This window comes from Calliphora vicina, chromosome 5 (genome assembly GCF_958450345.1).
Source record: "Calliphora vicina chromosome 5, idCalVici1.1, whole genome shotgun sequence".
NCBI lineage: Eukaryota > Metazoa > Arthropoda > Insecta > Diptera > Calliphoridae > Calliphora > Calliphora vicina.
In genome coordinates this window covers 88,057,303-88,078,654 of record NC_088784.1, presented here as the reverse complement: position 1 = coordinate 88,078,654, position 21,352 = coordinate 88,057,303, and the positions used below count along the sequence as shown (strand labels likewise).

Here is a 21,352-nt window from a genome sequence, read left to right as displayed (position 1 = left end):
TCTCCTGGTGGTATTCGTAATGCGTGGCCAATCTATCGCTATTTCCTTCTCAAAACTTCGGAATGTATTTGGCATTGATGTGTGACTGTCCAGAGGTGTGTGTTCGATATCCAGTTGGGCCAGTGCATTTTTAGTATTCTTCTTAGGCATTTGTTGGTAAAAACTTGCAAAGTATTTACGTCTTTAGCAGCCATAGAGGAGCACAGACTTAACACACGAATTGAAAATTGTTATCTTGTGCGGGTGGAGATTGATGGTGATTTCCATATTGTGTTTAGTTGGCCGAAAGCTTGCCGAGCTCTCATGGTGGGATTTGAGACATCATCAGCAGATACTCTAGTCGATATTATGATGCTACCCTAGTAGCAAAATTGGTGCATGTGCTGTAGTTGGATGATTGGAAAAGAGAATGGCTGGTTGGATGTTGCATTTAAAAAAAAAAATAATTCAAACCATCAAATTGCATTTTTCGTTAATATAAGGAAAAGTTATTGCAGATATTAATTAACTAGTAACAATATTATTATTAATATTACAAACCTATTGTTAAAATTTTACTGTTGACTGTTAACAAATTAATTGTTTAATTTCACAAACTCATTGTTAAAATTTATTGTTGAGAGTTAACAATTTTAAGTAACAAAACTATTTTTTGTATCCACAAAATCGGTTGTTGGTGCCTTTTTAATTAAAAAAAATAATTGTATTGACGAATATGGTAATTAATATGACAACTGATTTGTCGTCATTTTTTTCTGTGTACAGTATTTTGGCAACTTAAATTTTAACTAGTGACAAGAAAATTCTCAACAAAAAGAAATAGATGAAAACCAAGAAAGAAAGAAGTATCTAAAATACCCTACACCAAAAATTATACTCGTCTCAACATTGATTTACACATTCTATGTTTACTAGAGCGGTAGATTTAAAAATCGCCCAAATGGCAAGAAAAATCGTACTCTAGGGATCAAAATAAGAAGCCTTACACAAGGAACCATCCCTTTAAAATGAATTCTGATGTTCCTTATTTTGACCCAAATGTCAAATCTCAAATTTCAAAAAATTTATAGAATCCAAACGTTATCCGATTTTACTCAAATCTTCTGTATTTCGTTTTAAGATGATAGAGAACAATTTTAGATCGTGGGAGCATTAAAAATCAAAAAAATTCAAAATAACAGCCAAACTATAAAACAAAGTGCTAATCAGTGCTATGACATTTTGGCATATAACTTTTTGTCTATAAAACAGATTTTGCTGATTTTCAATACCAAACAGCTTAAAATTGAGCAAGAAGTTGTTTTCTACAGACTTCTGAAGATAACTAATTATACTTGCAATTTATTTGAATATTTCAAATTGTTACATACGGAACGACAAACCTATATTTACCATATTCACTAGGGATGGTGTTGGAGGATTGAGGGTGGTTGGAAAAATTAATGTTATTGTAACTGAAATTGAATGTAGTTGACAGTACATACAGTTCTTTGTTACATTTTAACTCATTTTAGATACGTATAAATAAATTTATGTATAAAACATTGCTGCTTCTAGCCGTTTTTAGAATTCGAGCCCATGACGTCATTGTATAATTAGTTACAATTTGCCAAGTTGAATTATTTTAACTTTTTGATTTTTGTTCCTATGTACGCCATAGAGTCAATCCCTCAAAATGTTAATTTTAAATAGCGAATTTGTCTACATCTACAATATTTATTTGTTTTAAAGGTATAAACTTAACAAGTCCTTTTTACTTAGTTGCCATGCTGCTGCTTTTAATTTTCTGTTTGACTTTTCAATTGATACTGTGTAACACCCACCTTAAAGTATACCGATCGACTTAGAATCACTTTTTGAGTCGATTAACCCTTTCGCTACATTGTATCCATATGGATACATTTTAGATTTTTGCACATAACTTCGACAATTATGAATATTTTTAAAAAATAGTCTTTGAGTCTATTTTTGGAATATATTTAGAGATGTTTACAATTTATTTTATTGAATTATCGCTATTCGTGTTCGATTGATAGCAATTTGAAAATGTGTGAAAATAGATTTTTGAATCCAACATTTTTTTTTAAAAAAAGTGCCTTCGATTTTTTGCATATAAAATTTGTAAAAACTATAATTTTGTAATAAAAATTATTTAGAATGCTTAGAAACATATTAGGGAAATATAAAAATAAAAAATATTAAAAAAAAAATCATTGGGGGCTTCAGGATAAGCTTCCAGGACTAAAAATTTAATTTGGTATAACGGATAAACCAGGACACGTAGGACCTTAATATTAATATCAGCCAATATTGATATCAATACCAACCATATGATAAACTTAAAACATCTATTAACACCTCCAGTTAAAACTTGTAGCGAAAGGGTTAAACGATGACCGTCCGTCCGTCTGGTCGGCTGGCTGGCTGTCCATGTAAACCTTGTGCGCAGAGTACAGGTCGCAATTTTGAAGATATTTCGATGAAATTTGGTACATATTATTTTTTTGCCTCAAGGACCATGCCTATTGAAACCGGCTGAAATCGGTCCATTATTTCACCTAGCCCCCATACAAATGTCCTCCCGAAATTGGACTTTATCGGTCATAAATGTTTAATTTATATATGTATCTGTACAAAATAAGTTCTATATACACAAAATTCATGTCACCAAATTTTGTTACGATCGGTCCATAATTAGTCATAGCTCCCATATAGACCTGCTTCCGAAAATCACTTTAACGTGCATAAATCGCTTAAAAATGTTGGTATACACACAAAATTCAACATAGTTAACTTTAATATAGACATAAATCACACGACCTAATTTTATGGTGATCGGTCCATAATTGGTCATAGCCCCCATATAAAGCCCACTTCCGAAAATCACTCAAAAATATAAATAATTGAAATTTTAAATGAAAAATGTTTTTGCTCTTTTACTTAGTGTAGGGTATTATTCCTTACTTGTTTTATATTTACATTTTCCTTTATTTTATATTTGTATATCCCAGAGCTGTAAATCAATCATTAATTTTTGAATTAATTCGCGAATTATTCATGCACTGAATTAGCATAAATAATTCACACAAAAAAATTAATTGAATGAAATTTGAGTTAATTCAAATGCATTTGGTAAAAATTAATTGCAATTCACTTCCAACTCAAATGAATTTGTGGAATGCATTGCAATTCGTTTCTAATTCAAATGAATTTGTCAAAGTTAATTACAATTCATTTCCAAATCATTTGAATTGATTGATATTTGAATTAACTTTTTAAGTAAATCTACAGTAATCACTGTCGTTTTGTTATTCAACTAATTTTGTATGCAAAATACAGCAAGCATTACTCTCGTTTTGTATATCCCATGATATACTGGAATTGTCAGGTAGCGGCAGAATAGGAATTTAATTATTAAGTATCCTATCAAAATCGGAAAATTTAAATTATTTGCTAAAAGAATCTTAAATTTTTATTTTTCATTCCCCCTAGATCTACTCTTGAATTTGATTTGATTGATTGCAAATCATTTTTGATTTCATTCATTTGAATTGTAATTCATTGTTCTAACTCATTTGAATGAATTCAAAATCAATTCAAGTCAAACGCTTTATTCACTTTAACAAATTCATTTGAATTGGAATTCATTTTACAGATTCATTTGAATTGAAAACGAATTCCAAGTAATTTTTACAAATTCATTTTCGTTTGAATTCAAATTTAATTCAATTCTTTTTTGATGTGCAAAGAATTAATTCAAAATGTTGCTAATTTGTAACGAATTAAAATAAAAAAAGAATGAATCATTTGCAGCTCTGTTATATCCTAATTTTTGATTTGGGCAAACATTTAAAACATTTCAAAAAAAAACTTCATAATAATTAGGAATTTAATTAAAATTGACAATGATGGATTTTATTTAACACTTATTTGGTATAAAAAACTTTTGTAGGGAAACTAATAATCAGGGAAACCAGATTCATCCAAATGCTTGGATTTTTTTGTACGTCATATAGAGCCCTGAATAAAGTACTTGTCCGTTTTAGAACATTTTAAGAATTTTGTCATCAATTTAGAACAGAGGCAAAAATAGCATGTTTTCCTTTAATATACATTTTTCAAATTTTTTAAAGGGTCTTACAATAGTGACTTCCGAACATTGATAGTTGGTAGCGACCATATTGTTGAAGCTACATCTGTCGAATTGGCTGTTATTTATTCAGTATGTTTTGCCAAATCATTATGGATGGATCAACAAAACGTACTAATGATAAAACTGTGTTTTCACTATTTTGTTTTGTTCGGGCAACGTTTTGCGCGCTTCGTCCATTGTACTTTGATGTACATATCTGGATAAAAAGGTACGCCAACAAACAAAATTGTCGAAATTTGCACGATATCAACCCACATGAGAGCATCAAATGCATCTGCAAAAAAGTCACTTTTTGTTAAAGATTTTGGGAATTTGGGTGTCATCGGACAATATTTCTTTTAGAACGATGTTGGCGATGACATTACCGTCAACGGCGAGCGCTAGAGGTCAATGATTTCCAACTTCCTTTGGACTGAACTGGATGATATGAATACCAAAGAATTGTTTTTTCAGCAAAAGAGCGATAGGAGCTCACAGCTCAAGCCACATTAGACATTCTGAACGAGCCATTTGAGGGCATGGTCATCTCACGTGGAGATGATATCACCCGGATCGTGCGATTTGAATTAGACTTTTTCTTGTGGGGTTTTCTTAAGTCGCATGTGTACACGAATAAGATACAAACCACTGCGGCTCTCAAAACTAATATCAAGCATGTTATAGGCCAAATTCAGCTTGTCAGAGTCATGGAATATTTGACATTTCAGATGTATAATGGCATAGATAGGCCTTTCAAACGAATAACAAATTTCGATAATGTCTCACACACGCTATGTTTTATTTATATTTAAGAATAGGAAGCGCTTAATGAAGAACACTTTATAAAGGCTAGCCTAACGTCCATTAGTTGTGCATTTGAAACATTAACCTATTAAAAATTGGAAAATTGGGGGAATGGGATAAATTTTTAGGTGTCTGACTTAAAACTGCGGAATTTACAATTGATGACGTTTTTGTTCTGGACAACTTATATGTCATTTTATAGGGCAAATATCTGTTATTTATTCTCACTTAGATACTTAACATTATAGTGTAAATAACAAAGTTTTTTTTTGCTTCGAAAATGTAAAATGTTGTGCCAACAGAGCATCATATGCGGGAAGTTTGGCCTTTCATTTTTTTTAATTTGAAAAAAAGTGCCGCTGAAGCACACCGCTTGCTACTTATGATGAATGTGTTCCATCGGTTTCAACATGCGAGTGATAGTTTATTCGATTCAGAAGTGTAGATTTTCACATGAAAAACAAGACCAGCCTAAAAATTTTGACATTCCTTCATGAATGTTGTTGCAAAACTCAACAAGAACTTGAAAAATCATTAGAAAATACTTAATCATAAATTTCAAAATGTTTGCAAGCATCAAAATTAATAAAAAGCAGGGAAATTGAGTACCATACGAAATGAAGCCGAGAGATCTTGAAAGACGATTTTGCTTATCCGAAATGATATTTGAATGCTATAAAAGATAATCAGTTTTGCACCGACTCTTCACTTGCGATGAAAAATGGATCCTCTACGATAACCCGAAGCGTAATAGATCATATTTGATGCCCAGCCAACCGGCCGAATCGACACCAAAGCCAAATATCTATGGCGCTAAGGTAATTCTCTGTATTTGTTGAGAGTAAAAGTGTCCTATCTATTACACTATGCAACAAATGAAGACTTTTGGAAAAACACAAGATCATGACAGTATAGGTTCGACTCTACTACCAAAGGGTAGTAAAACCCTATACTCAGTTTGTCCATTTTGGTGACCGATTTTTTTTATGGGCCCCTAAAGTTTCTGAAAATCAGTGAGGCCTCTAAAAAAGGTGTCATCAGTTTTTGGTTAACAGCTAATTCAGATTTTGTGATATGGCTTAACTATATATGACAATAATATAGCTAAGAGTCCGTCAAATAAATTTTGTTAAAATTTTTTTCCAAAAGAAAGCTTTTTCGTTTGTTGAAAAAATATAGGAAGAAAAATAGTTTTTTTTTAGAATAACTTCCAGGGACTCCTAATTTTTCAATAACAATATTTTGCAAAGTTGTAGCTACGGTAAATCTGAATAACTCCTGTGAACATATCAATGCAATCCGAACATATATAGGCATTCTAAATAGCTGTCAATAATCACTTTGTAGCTTAAAAATTTTAGTTTTTGACTATTTTTTGACTCTAAAACAAAAATTTTTTGTTAAAAATTTATAGAATGGCCAAATCATTATCGGTATGATCCGGGCGCATCACTCTTTCCAATCCTGATCACGCAAGACCGGCTTGATGCAAGATATGAAAAAACATTAAAATTTTTGAAAGTTGGCAAGGTTTGTGAAGCTTCTGAAGAGTAAATATAAGCTTTTAATATAAGTTTTTGATATCGGTGGACTTATGACTTGGAGATTGACAGTTTATTTTGAAATGAATTAATTTTGTGTTCTTTCGGACGTATTTGACTTTAAAAACCAACAATATTATAAAATGGTGATTTTCCATAAAGAAAAATAAAAACTTTGAATAAATGTAAAATTTGAACAGTTACAGATATCACAATAAAATTTGGAAGTAATAAAGATCTAAATGTTCTCCATTCCATTCTTTGTTTTCAAACATCGAAATTCCTAAAACGGGGAAAATGTGTTCCAAAAACTGAGTTTTTTTTTAGAAAATAGCCCACTTTGGCGTTATTTACAGTATGATAGTAAAAACGTTTTGTATGTATATAAACAATATATAGGGCTATACAAATATGATCAGTTTTTGTGGATCGGCGCTTTGCGTTTTTAGAATTTTTTACTCAAACCTAAAATTTTGTTTCAAAATTGGCCAAGTTTGGATAGGGCTGGGGGTACAATGTCCACTTAAGTTAGTCAAATTTTACTTTATACGTTTTTGCATTAAGTTCTCTTTCCAGATTATACAAAAATGTATATAGCCACGAAGAAAATTAGTTTTTTTATAAAAGAAAAAATATGGGGACTTTTTTGGGAAAAAACTTAAAAAACACACGCATACAAAGTGGAAATATATAAAAAGATGCTTCAACTTTGGACGCGTGTAACTTTTTATAGGGACGAAATAATTGTTATCAGGTTTGTTTTATTTTCTTTAGAATTTTATCGCAAATTTACGTCATATACAAAAAACAAATTCCGACCTTTCGTAGGCCCATCATATATAAAATACAAAAAAAAGATCAAGCAAAATTTAAAAAAAAAAATTAAACCTAAATATCTCTTGAACTAAAACATATAACCTACAGATAAAAACATATTTTTGTGGACCTACTCAATATTTTAAATTTCAGCTCATTCGGATTATAAATGGCTTTTTGGCAATTTTTTTTTAAATGAGTGACATTGAGGGTCCACTCACTGATCCCCGTTCCGAACACCTTAGCCGAGTAAATAATACAGCACAACATAGAAGTGTGAACTTCATCATACTATTTTAACAAAAAATCTAAGTTTTAGCGTCGAAAAATAGTAAAAACGTAAATTGTTAAGGTACAAAGTGATCTTTATGTGCTATTTAAAGTGACTAGATACGTTCAGAATTCATTGTATGTTCTCAAGAGTTGTTCAACTTTTCCGTAGCTACAACTTTGCTAAATATTGTTAGTGAAAAATTAGGAGACCCTGGAAGTTATACTAAAAAAAGTAAAAAAAAAATTGTTCTTCCTATATTTTTTCAACAAAAGTGCACGAAAAAGCTATTTTTCGTGCACTTCAAATTACGTGCGATCAAATTCATCGCTTCATAATTGGTCATAGTAACCATAAAAATTTTAAAAGAAAAATGTTTTTGTTCATTTACTCAACATAGGGTATTATATTGACCGAATAGACTTTCTCACTTGTTTCATTTTACATAAATTGTAATAAAATCCAAATAAAAATTTCTGTTTTTTTGGGATTGATGAACAAAATATGTATAGCAGGGTGGGTAGATTTATTTTTTACAAAAATCGTATTGCATAAACGCATTTTCCCCAAGAAACCATAGGTCTAAAATCAAATCCTATCTTGCGCATTTCGTCTTTTATTATTATTATTATTATTTTTATTATTGATTTTAGACCTATGGTTTCTTCAGGAAACTTTCTTAGCATTTTCCGTAGATTGCGTTTCTGCTATACGATTTTTTACTTTTTCATCGTCCATACAATTCGACCCAGCCTAATGTATAGTGTTTGGCTGTAACAATTTTTTTCTGAAACTATTAATGCAATTAAAAAAAATTGGCTGAAAATTAAATTTTATTTATTTACAGAAAGTAGAAATAAGTGTAATTATAAATGTGTGCATAATTTTGAAAATGTTTATTATTTTCTCTAAATTCACCAATAGTTGGTTTAATATTCAAAAAATACACCCACTTGTTTAGTAAACTAACACTTTTGTTTAATGTTTTATAAATATATATCAATGTAAATAAGTTGCTTAAAGTGTTAAGATATTGTATTAAATCAAATGAAGAAATAAAAATAAAATTAACATTTTTGAAACTTGTGCTCCCAATTTGTATACAATTTACACATGACTGCAAAAACTAAGTAGATATTTACAAAAATTATTGCACTAACAAATCACAAAACGACACATTATTTTGTTTAAACAACAAATTAAAAGTTATTAGAAAAAATAAACAAACCTTTATTTAAATGAAAATTAATATAATAATATTCATATAAAACAAACAATTAAACAGAAAAACAAATCTCTTAGCAAAACACTCGGTTAATTTGTATTAATGAAAGTAAAAAATTAAAAGATCAGTTAAAAAAAAAACACAACTTTTGTAAAATGAGATGCCAACATATTTGCTTTGTTTTTGCAAAAACAAATAAAATGTATTTGAGTTATATATTTTCTTGTTCATGAAACATCACGTAAAACATCCACAAGCCGCCTTCTGTATCTTGATCTGGGCCTACTGATATAGGGAACACTAAAGGGTAGACTGTATCAACAACGACAACAACAAAATGCGATACATTCCATATTCAAATAGGTGGATGAAGAATTCGTACAAAAAAAAAATGAAAAAAAAGAAGAAGAACAAGAAGAAGAGATAATTAAACAAAATTAACACAAACATTTAATTTAATGTACAAAACAAATAATCAATGTACAATTGCTTGTGTCTCAACACTCTTGGGCAATAAATATAAGCATAAATAGGTGGCAAATACCAATTTCTGTTACGGCTGTTAATTTGAACACTCGTGTTAGCCAATTGCAGTCGGTCCCTGGTGGCTATTGGAGCCTATCTCTGATCTGAAAGCAGGTTAGAGCTTCGGCAAATTTTGGTATTTTGTAAATTATTCGGTAGCATGTGAATTGGAGTTACGAGTATCTTAATGAAATTTACACAGAGCTTTTTTGTTAAATGATATGCATTTGCATGGCTTCTTAAATGGAATTGAGACTAGTTTCCGCCCCCCAAAATACAAGGGCGTGTCTGTGACATTTTGAATCTCCCGCCTCTTAACAAAAAGGGCATCACCGCTCTAGTCAACAGGCATCTGTCAATTGTCTCCTGTGAAAAATTTGAACCAGATGCGTCATTTAGTTTGTGTTTGACAGCCAATGACACCACCCTAATATTGTAAGTCCAGCACACTATCGTCTAGTCGATCGAGGCATTCATACCACGTGACTTGAGGAAAAAATTAAATAAGGTCTCTACTACCGAAATAATTGAACAAATCCACGATCTGATGTTGGTCGATCGGAGATTGAAAGTGCGAAAGATTGTAGAAACCATAGGCAGCTCATATGAGTGGTTTCTATTTTGAATCATATTTTCGGCATGAGAATACTCTCCGCAAGAGGCGCCGCGTTTGCTCGCAATCGACCACAAACACAATCGTGTACACATTGTAAAAATCCAAGAATTAGGCAACGAATTGCACCCTCATCCGACCTATTCTCCGGATTAAGCTCCGAGTGACTATTTTTGGTTTCCATACCTGAAGAAATGGCTCGGTGGAAAGTGATTTGATTTCAATGAAATCATACTACAACAAATACACACCTATTTTGATGACCTCAACAAATCTTACTTTTTGGAAGGGGAAACAAATTGGAGAAACGTTGGACGTTGCACAGTGGTACAGAAAAAAAGAGGGAAATAAATCTGTAACTTCTAAACGGTGCTAAGATGCTAAATTTACCCTAATTAATTAGCCACGTAAAGAGCACAAGATAGAAATGTTATATATCAATGGATAGGGGATTTTGTCTATTTTTCAAAACTATATATAACTATTGACAATTCAAAAATTAATGGAATACTTTTTTGAAAAATATGACAAAAAAAAGTTTTTTATTTAGGTTTTGCGAAGATACAAATTTTTCAATTTAAATAAAATTTTTGTTATGAATATTTGTTAATGAAATTTTACAGTTATATAGAATTTTTTAAAATTTGTTATCAGAAATCCCGCAATTCCCAAAAAAAGGTTTTGAAAAATTCAAAAAAATTGATTTTTTAGTTTTTTGGCTATAATATCCACACCAAGGCCCGGGTTATCGGAACCCTTTACAAAATAATTAAGAATATACTTGGCCATCTAAAGTAATTTACTGTATTTAGATATCTACTAAAGGATTTAAGAATTTTTGCCCTAAATTTGAATTTTACATAGAAAATATGCGTTTTTTTGATGGACCTGGACCCTTCGGTATCCAAAATTTTCAAATTTGTTTTCATTTAAAATATTTAATGTAAAGTTGGCATTTCAATAAGTATAAATTTCTAATACATCTTCTTAGAAATTTTTTAGATAACTTGAAAAGAACAAAAGTTTTTTTTCCAAAAACTAGTGAAAAAACGCCTTTTTTTAATTTTTAAATTCAAATGCATATAACTTAAGACTCAGTCATTATTTTTTAAAAAAATCTTTTATCTTAAACAGATACATTTCTTGTTAATAAAATAAAGGAAACGTGGAGAAAATCTGGAAATAGTTTGATCTGCTGTTATCAAAAAACTGGAGTAGTGTGGGTAAAAATTTTGAAAATTTAATTTTCAAATGCTAATATCTCCTTAGTAATACGAGATAATTAAAGTTTTTGTAGTGCTGGACGAGCAGATTCTATATATGTAATTGTTTTAAAATCGGAACTCAGACGAAGAAATAGGATCGTTTTAAAAATGTAACATAACATAAGTGTCCTACTTTGGGGACCCATGTCCACGCTTCTGGTAGGCCATTGAGGTCCAAGTTCAAAACTTAAATTCGACACTATTGTTCTTAGCAAAATGTGTCCAAAATAATTAAGATAGCTATTTCTTCAATCTTTCGAAAAAAAAAAATTTTGAAAAATTTTTCCGAAATCGAAAACTTTTTGGAATTTTTTTTCAAAATGGGCCCTTTTTTCCTATCAAAAGAAAGCGTAGATATTTTCCTTGAAGAGCTATTTGGTCCCTTTTTGCGTGTGAAATTTCATTCCAACCGGACTAATCGTTTAGAAGTTACAGATTTATTTCCCTCTTTTTTTATACCACTGTGCGTTGGTATTATTCAAAAAGTCACGGACCTATTGTCCCGCTTTCGTATGTTGGCTTTATTTGTTAAAAAATAAAGCTTATATCAACGATTCAGGAGACCCACAATCATACTTAGAACAAATTGGTTCAAAATGTTATCATGATTACTGGGGGATATTTGTATGGGGGCTAGATGAGGGTATTTGTCGAAAATTTCAGCCAGCTAGCTATATCGTGTTGTCAATATACAAATGGACATTGCTAGATCGTCTTAGAATCGTATGAGGATCCAGAGTATATGGGGGGTTTCATTTCAAGTGAACCAACTTTTGAAATCGATGTCTACTGATAGGGATACAATTTGCACCAAGGTTAGTTCTATTGGATAATAATTAAGACACAATTGTTCAACAAGATCGGTGGAGAACTCTCTGAGTTAGAGGGGGTCAAAATTTGACATTTTGGCCAAGCAGGGGGTTTTTCTCATCCATGTAACTTATTACCTATTGTTCTTAGCAAAATGTGTCCAAAATAGTTTATATAGCTATTTCTTCAATCTTTCGAAAAAAATTTAAAAATGTTCAAATTTTTATCCGAAATCAAATACTTTTTGGTTTTTTTTTTTTTCAAAATTGGCCATTTTTTTCCTATCAAAAGAAAGCGTAGATATTTTCCTTGAAGAGCTATTTGGTCCCTTCGTGATATGCGAGTTGGATATCTATCACAATAAATGTATTGTAACTCAAAAAAAGCTATTTCTGACTTTTTTTTTGCAAAATCAAAATCTTTGTTGCTTTTTTTTTCAAAATGAGCGCTTTTTAAATATTTTTTTTTGCTCCAAATAAAGCTTAGGTCCATTCCTTTAAGAGGGTTTTGATTGTTAATGAAATGCGAGTGGGATATCTTTCAAAATAAATATTTTGTAACTCAAGACCTAAAATTTTTGACTTTTTTTGCAATATCGAACTATTTTCAATTTTTTTTTTTTTTTGCTCAAAAGAAAGCTATTCCTTTAAGAGTTTTTTAGTATCTTATGATGCGAACCCCTGCTGAAATTAATTCTTTGTCATGTAATTTGTTTGCGGGAAAGAGTCCAATACAAAATTCTTAGGCAATAGGAGACTTTGAAAATCGTGAGAGTTTCATCACAATATTTGTGTAAAAATATTGAAACCATTTTGATTTTTTATACCCTACACCACCATAGTGGGGAGAGTATAATGCGTTTGTGCAGATGTGTGTAACGCCCAAAAATATTAATCTAACACCAACCTTAAAGTATACCGATCGACTTGTAATCACTTTCTGAGTCGACTAAGCGATGTCCGTCCGTCTGTCTGTCCATGTATACCTTGTGCGCAAAGTACAGGTCGCAATTTGGAAGATATTTCGATAAAACTTGGTACATATAAGTTCTTCGGTCTAAGTACTAAGTCTATTGAAAATATACAATAGACTTACAAATGTCCTTCCGAAATTGGACTTTATCGGTCATAAATGTTTAATTTATATATGTATCTCCACAAATTCCGCTCCAAATAATTTTTATATATACAAAATTCATATCACCAAATTTTGTTACGATCGGTCCATAATTACTCATAGCTCCCATATATACCCGCTTCCGAAAATCACTTTAACGTGCATAAATCGCTTAAAAATGTTGGTATATACACAAAATTCAACATAGTAAACTTTCATATAGCCATAAATCACACGACCTAATTTCATGGTGATGGGTCCATAATTGGTCATAGCTCCCATATAAGGCCCACTTGCAAAAATCAGTCACAAATATAAATTATTGGTATTTTAAAAGAAAAATGTTTTTGGTCGCTTGACCGACCATACTTTCTTACTTGTTTTGAATTATTTTCATGCCATTATTTTACTTGCTCCAGATATTTCCTCAGGTCGGACTGTGTAAACTTTTCTTAAGATGTTTTTAATGGCTCATGATGTTTTTAATTTCCAAAATAAAATATGTTCAAACCACTGTGCTGAATCGCTTTTAGAAAACTCTTGGTATGTTTTTGTGAGCTTTTTAATCGCTTTGGTAACGAACGTTTTTCTCAGCATTTTATAAACCAATTTTTCGGAATTATATCAAATATATCGAAGGCTTACCCGAAAAGTGAACGATATAAAAACTAATATAAAGCGATCGCTTAGCTGAACTTTGACTTTGAAATAGATTCAAATGATTTGCATAATTTTATAATTTTGCCCATACTTATATTTATTTTCAAGAGCGTTGAACACTGAGTGCTCTAAATTTCAATTGGTATTATGTTCAAATAATTTCTTTTTAATTTAATTTTATTTTTAGTTATTGCCAAGTTAAGCATAAGAAATAATATTACAAAAAAAAAAGAAATAATGAAAATTTGTACATAAGAATAAATAAAATGTTGCATTTATTTACCTAGACGCTTCAGCTTATGATTGATTCTGTTTATTATTTTTATACTGATTTGATTGATTTGAGACATTCATTCAATTTATATTCACTGATTGATTAATTGATTGATTAATAATAAATGGCGTATTGACTGATTCGTAATGAATTGTAATTGAATTGGAACATTATTTTGAATTTTTGTTTATATATTTTTTTGTGGTTTTGTTGTTCATTTTCTTTTTTTTTAATTAAGTGAATACAAAAATTAAAAGTATTAAGTGGCAGTTATTGTTATTATTTTGATTTTTGTGTTTTTGATAATGGATGAGTTTTATATTTTTTTTTTACAGTCAAATTTTATCGTAGATTTTCTTTTGTTTGATTTATGTTTTATTTCTAATCGTTTCATTTGATTTGGTTTGGTTTTTGTTTTTTCGTGTTTTAAATTGATTTATGAAAATGTTAAAAATTTGACGAGTATGCGCAAAACGACACGAACAAAGAACACAAGTGCCAAAATGTTAAATCCTATATTACGCAGATATGCGAGGCTGCTATAAATACACCCAGAAAATAAAATATTTTAACAAGTTTTTTTGTTTGTGATTTTTTTTTAAGAAAATATTTATAATATAATGTATGAATAGCTTAAATGATTTAAGATTATTAATACACAAAAACACAAGAACATTTAAAATGTTTTTTTTTTTAAATTATTTTTTTGGTTTATGACATTATTATGTGAAAAATTGCATGCTTTAGTTTAACTCCGTGGTTTTTACAGAAACGTGTAGATGAAGATTGAGGGTCAGCTAGCTAAAGCTAAATGCTATAGGGAAATGCAATTAGTCTAAATATATTTAAAGTGGTTATTATTGCAAATGGACTTGTCTGTGTATATTACAATTAAGAAAGTTAAATGTATATTAAATCTGCCCTTAAAACAAATTGGTTCTGAATATAATAAATAATGAGTAAAAGATTCTGAGTCAATTTAACAATTTAGTATAACACCCAAGATCGAGCCCTAAGGAAACTATAAAAGTCTATCCATGATTTAACACAGGCCTCATACACATACACGCATAGAAACGTTTCAACATTCATCATGTTTACAAGTTTGTTAACAATATTATGGTCACTGTAATTATTTTTAAGATTGCTGTAACCGTAATATGTTTAAATTACGATTTACAAGATTGTATTGGGTGTATGACTTAAAAATGCGGGACTTTTGAACTCGGTTTTCGTTTCTAATAACTTCAATATCATTTTGAAGGGAAACATATCTGCAATTTAGTCTAATTTAGTTCTTGAACATTATAGTGTAAAGAACAAAGTTTTTTTTACTTCGAACATATCGAATTTTGTACCAACAAAGTGTCATATGCGGGATGTTTTGCTTTACTTCTTTAATTTGAAAAAAGTGCCTCTGAAGCTCAACGATTGCTCACCTAGGCCTTTGGTGAATGTGTTTCTTCGGTTTTAATGTGCAAGAAATGGTTTGTGCGGTACAGATGTGGTGATTTTGACACGGAAGACAAAGATCGCCCAGGCCAGCCAAATAAGTTTGAAGACCAAGAATTGGAGGCATTACTCCATGACGATTGTTGTCAATTGGGAGCTATTCAAGCAGCAATTTCAAATTGCTTGCAATCAATAGGATTAATCCAAAAGCAGGTAAATTGGGTACCATACGAATTGAAGCCGACAGACCTTGAAAGACGATTTTGTATATCTGAAATTATGCTTGAACGCTATAAAACTAAATCAATACATTCGATGATAAATGGATACATTACGATAACCCCAAGAGCAAGAGAAACCAGGCAACCAGCCGAATCGACACCAAAGGTGGGACTAAAAGAGTCCTATCAATTATGAGCTGGTGATATCTGGCCAGACCATCACAGGGAACCTTTACTTAACACAACTGATTAGTTTGAAGCAAGCCTTAGCTAAAAAATGCCCAGACTATGCAGCCAGTCATGAAACCGCAATATTTCATCACGACAACGCTAGGTCACATGTTGCAATACCTGTTAAAAAGTATTTAGAATGAAGTGGTTGGGAAGTTTTGCCTCACCCGTTTTATAGCCCAGAACTTGCCCCGTCCGAATACTATCTGTTTCGATCCATGCCGAACTTTGATACTGAGTAATCGATATTAACATGATTCGTTCTTGACCTCAAAAAAGAGCACTTCTTTTGTCTCGGAATCTATATGTTGCCAGTAAGATGGGAAAAGGTCATATTTAACTAACAATGGCCAATACTTTGAATAAATCTATATTATTCAAATATTTCAAAATAAATGCTAAAGATTTACAAAATTCCACCATTTTTAAGTCATACAGTTAATAGCAATCACATATATCGAGCCCTTAGCGCCAAATTATCGTAAGCGACAAAACACAAATTTTACAGGAGAAGGTTTTTTCGATTATTTTGAAATTTATACATAGAATTAAAAATTTTATGATGCAATATATTATAATTTCGTTCAAGCTATTTGTCTATTTTTCAAAAATATTTATAACTTTTGCCAATTAAAAATTGATGGAATACTTTATTGAAAAATATGACAAAAAATATTTGTTATTGAATTTTTGCATAGATACAAATTTTTCGAATTGAAATAAAATATTTATTTATGAATAGACGCGGCCCTGGTGGGCCCATGAGGTCCACGTTCAGAACTTAAACTCGAGGACACTTCCTCTTTGCGCATGCGAAATTTCATTCAAACCAATCTAACCATTTAGAAGTTACAGATTTATTTCCCGCTTTTTTTTCTATACCACTATGTGTCGCTTACGATAAAATTCGTTTACTGTATATAATTTTGAAGTTATTAACAATTTTGATATTCTGAGAACGCTAAAACATCAGTTGGTCCATAAAATTTAAATTATTGCAATAAAAAAAATTTAGAAAATGTCGCTTACGATAATTTGGCGCTAAGGGCTCGATATGATTATAAAGGGTCTTACAATAGGGACATCCAAACTTTGGCAGTTGATAGCGGCTATATTGTTGAAGCTAAATATGTGGAATTGACTGTAGTTTATTAAATTTGTTTTGTAAAATCACCATGGACGGATATAGCGTTCAACAATACGACAAACTGATAAAATAGTTTTATCAAAATGGGTGTTCTGTTCAGGCAAGGTTCCGGTGGGGCCCATTTCAGGATGCACGGGTACATCAACAAACAAAATTGTTGAATATAGGTCGATACCAATCCACATGAGATCCAAGACCGTCCAATGCATCCCAAAAATTCACTGTTTTCGTTTGAATTTTGGGCTGTCGGAGTCATCGGAACATATTCATGACAACGATGTGGTTGGCCTTAGTTGGATGATATGGACACCAACGACATGTGGTTTCAAGAGGACGGCGCTACGTGTAACACAGCTCATGACATATTGGATATTGTGCACGAGCGATCTGCGGGCATGGTTATGTGACGTGAAGGTGATGTCAACTGGCCACAGAGATGAGAGTTGCGAGTTGACCCTGTTTGACTTCTTAGATTTCTTTTGGGGCTTGCTTAGCTCGAAGGTCTATGCAAATAAGTCACAAACCACAGCGGCACTGAAAGTCAACACAGCCCATGTTATAGGTCAAATTCAGACTGATTTATGCACCAGAGTCATGGAAAATTTGACATTTATGATGCACGCCACCCAAAAAAAATAGTTTTTTGTCAAAAAGGGATTCTTTCGATTCTACTTGACTGTCCTGACTTCGGAAGGACATTTTTATGGGGGCTAGGTGGGACTGATTTCAATAGGCTTTGTCCATGGGCCGAAACAAATGCGGAACATTTAATTGAAATGTATACAAGAACATCCAGCCAGACGGACGGACATCGTTTAATTATTTCAGAAAGTGATTCTGAGTGTATCGGTTGACTTTAAGGTAGGCTAAGGTTGGACTAATATGATTGTGTGTTACAAACACCCACTGTTATGGTGTAGACTATAAAAATATATTATTGTTTTAATATCCAAGCTTCAATATTTTTAAATTTTTAGTGTATAGGTGTTTGTTGTGTCAGACAATTTTGACCCCAGATATAAAAGAGTTAAAAATGTTCTAATTATGTATGGATAACGGAGATACAGAAAATAAGAGTTTTATATTCGGCTGAGCCGAATCTTCTATACCCACCATAAATATGTGGGCTTACGTACATATTTCTCTGATATAGGGGTTATATGGGGGGTAGGTTCAATTATCGACCAATACTCACTAAAATTGGTTGATAGATTTAGGTTCATACAAAACTTGTTAATGTCCAATTTCAGGTTTCAATGTTCAAGTCATTTTCTGAGGGGAACCTTGTATGCGGACTAGAGATAAATGTTGACCGGTTCCCGCCATATTTTACAGTATAATTGTAGAGTACATAGAACTAGTTTTTGCAAAATTTAGCATAATATTTATGGTTGCTCAAACAGTATTCCGAAGATTTGTGAAATCATGCTCCGACTATGCTCATTTTCAATACCAAATAAACATTATTTGTAGGAAATGTCATCCAGATAGCTCCTTCCGTTTGGGCCCTATCGCGCTTGCAACATACGGACAGACCGACGGACATTGCAAGATCGTCTTAGGATCTTATGCGGATGTAAAATGTTTGTTCTGCGAGCTCCTTTCACTTGGGCTCTATCGTGTTTGCAACAGACGGACAGACGGACATAGCTAGCTCGTCTTAGGATCTTATGCGGATGTCAGATGTTGGTTCTGCGACCATATTTTGAGAACAAAATCTTTTTTGATGGATTTTTTTTCTATATTTAATTTATTTGCTCTTTCGAAACTTCAAATTTCTAAAAATTATCCGATATTGATGAAATTTTAATATTTAGTTTTACGATGAAAGAGAAAAATTTTAGTTTTGTCAGAGCTCTTAGAATTTTACTAATCTTCGATTCATAATTATAACTAAACAAAACTTTGCAGGATTATAGACAGGTCCGGAATCAAAAAGGTTTTTGTGTAGAAATTGACTTGCTATACATAATAACTAACTGCGATAAATATAATTGAATAGACTTCAAATCCAACTTCTTTCCACTTTCAGATGGATCTCCCACAATAAATAATCTAAAACATTATCTTATTTTTTAAGGTGGTATAATATATTTTAATCCTTAAATGTAATTTGTTTAAAGAACGTTTTTTGATTTTCTCGAAAAAAGGGTCAAAGAGTGGTTATAGAGGGTTAAGATCTTCCCTAAAAATCATCCCCATAAAATTCCACAATATAACTCAGACAATAATAATTCTCTCAGACATTAACTTACAATATTTTTTTCCACTGAGTACTTTCACCCCATATTAAAAAAATTTCAGACCAGCTGGACTGTAAGTTTATTCTACAAAAATTATCTTCTCAACATGCCCTTTCAGAATTATAGGGTCTCTATTCTGTTCCATTCAAAAAGTCTCAATTTGTTGGACAGTGAAATTTGTATTTTGAAGTCTCTCAGTCTCTCGGGGAAATTTTCTTAGAATTTTTCGTAGATTACGTTTTTGCTTTACGCCTGTTGATCAAAAAAATTGATCCACCCATATGCTATTCTATAAAATTTCTTAAAGTTCCATTGTCAAAAATCTAAATATAAGTGTAATTCAGTGTTTTCTCCCTAACCTCAAACCAATACTATTTACCCAATCCTTGCTATTAATTACGATGTATGTATATTATATTAGTGTTTAAATAATTGTAATATTTAATATTTAATCAATCGACTCTAGTGCATAAAAGTATTTATGATGATTTGCAAAATAAAAAAAAAAATCATTTAATCCATTTAATTATTGTATATGTTTAAATATCACTGAATATATATTTTGCACATTCTCGATTATTATTAGCAGACGTCAAAAACGGGCCTTAATTATGTATAAATATTTATGGATTATTTTAAGCGGAAATTGTATTAATAACAAAACAGTGTTAAAGATATAAAATAAATAAAAAAATAAATTAATTAATTAGTTTGAACTAATTAATAGAAATAAAATCATTATAAATGTAAAGTAAATTCATAAATAATAATTGTGCATTTAACAAGCTTAATACAATTAATAAGTATATTTAATTGGTTGGTTTTTTTTTAATTTAAAATAAATTCAAACAAATAATAAAGAAAATTGTAAAATTGTAGTAAATACCTGCTGCCGCTGCTACCGCCATAACGATCTTCTGTGTCGTGATGAGAAGCAGGAACAGGACGCTGGCGTGTTGTGGAGCCATAACCACTACTAGTGCCGCTGCTGGAGGGCGTGGCATAGGCGGAGGAAGTTTTCGATGCCGTATCATCGCGTGAACTGCGTCTCGAGTCGAGACGATCGCGATACGAGGAAGTCGTTGAACTACCCGCCGATACACCAGAGGTGGCTGCACTAGATGAAGGTTTGCTAACACTGTTTGCTGTCGTCTTAGCTGTCGGCTTGACATCGACTTCATCTTCAGACTCTTCCGTAGATGTTTCCTCTTCGCTACTAGACTCTGAATCGGCTTTGCTCTTGTCGGCTGCTGGTGTACTATGCTGTGGCAAGAAACGGCTTACGAAGGGTTTCTTTTCAGTGGTTGTAGCTGCCGCAGCGCTGGCCGCTGATGTGGCTGGCCTGCTGCTTGTTGTACGTGCTGGACTTTCGCGTGCTGTGGAAAATCTAGCCGCTGAGGGTGCTCTGGCGGCTGCTGCAGCTGCCGCTGAACTGGCTGAACTTTCAGTGGATGCACTGGAATCACTGCTGCCTGAGCGTGTTGTTTTCTTGACGGCTGCTACTTGGGCTGGCACTGGTGCTGCTGGTTTTGACTGTTGAGTAGGAGTAGGAGATCCATCAGACTCTTCTTCAGAATCGCTGACAGCCTAACAGTTTTTATTTTTCATATATTTTTTTTTGGTTTTGTTTTTGTTTAATATTTATACAGTTTTATGTTATATTGGTTTAGATATTGAGATGCAAATTGTTTTGGTTTTGATTTTTGAGTTTTGATTTGATGTTGAGTTATTTTAAAACAATGAAGAGTGAAAAAGAGATAGCGATATATTAGAGAATCATGTGATAAGTCGATGTAGGAATTTAATTAAGTTAATTAAGAAATAATTAAATAAATAAATTGTAGTTAATCATTTATAAGTAAAACGACAAGGGCTGTAGAGTTTCAAATAGAGAACTACAAAAGCTAAACTGAATAGTATTAGAAAGATACATGTCGTTCCTTTTATTTATAATAAAGAATAACAGATTTCAATCTTACAATTTTATGTGTTCACTATAGAATTAT

At 31.7% G+C, this 21,352-nt stretch overlaps 1 protein-coding gene across 6 annotated transcripts in view; it reads right to left on the bottom strand.

Annotated features, from left to right (window-relative positions):
* The window catches only part of tn (thin), a 167,231-nt gene that overhangs the window by 32,195 nt on the left and 113,684 nt on the right, over positions 1 to 21,352 (bottom strand). For 3 of the 6 annotated variants that reach the window (XM_065511546.1, XM_065511545.1, XM_065511548.1), the window contains one exon: positions 20,233 to 20,933. In XM_065511546.1, the coding sequence (XP_065367618.1) occupies positions 20,233 to 20,933 (701 nt within the window). Of the gene's footprint in view, positions 1 to 8,862; positions 9,102 to 20,232; positions 20,934 to 21,352 lie in introns of those variants that run through there. The other 3 variants (XM_065511547.1, XM_065511549.1, XM_065511550.1) reach the window with 2 other exon arrangements.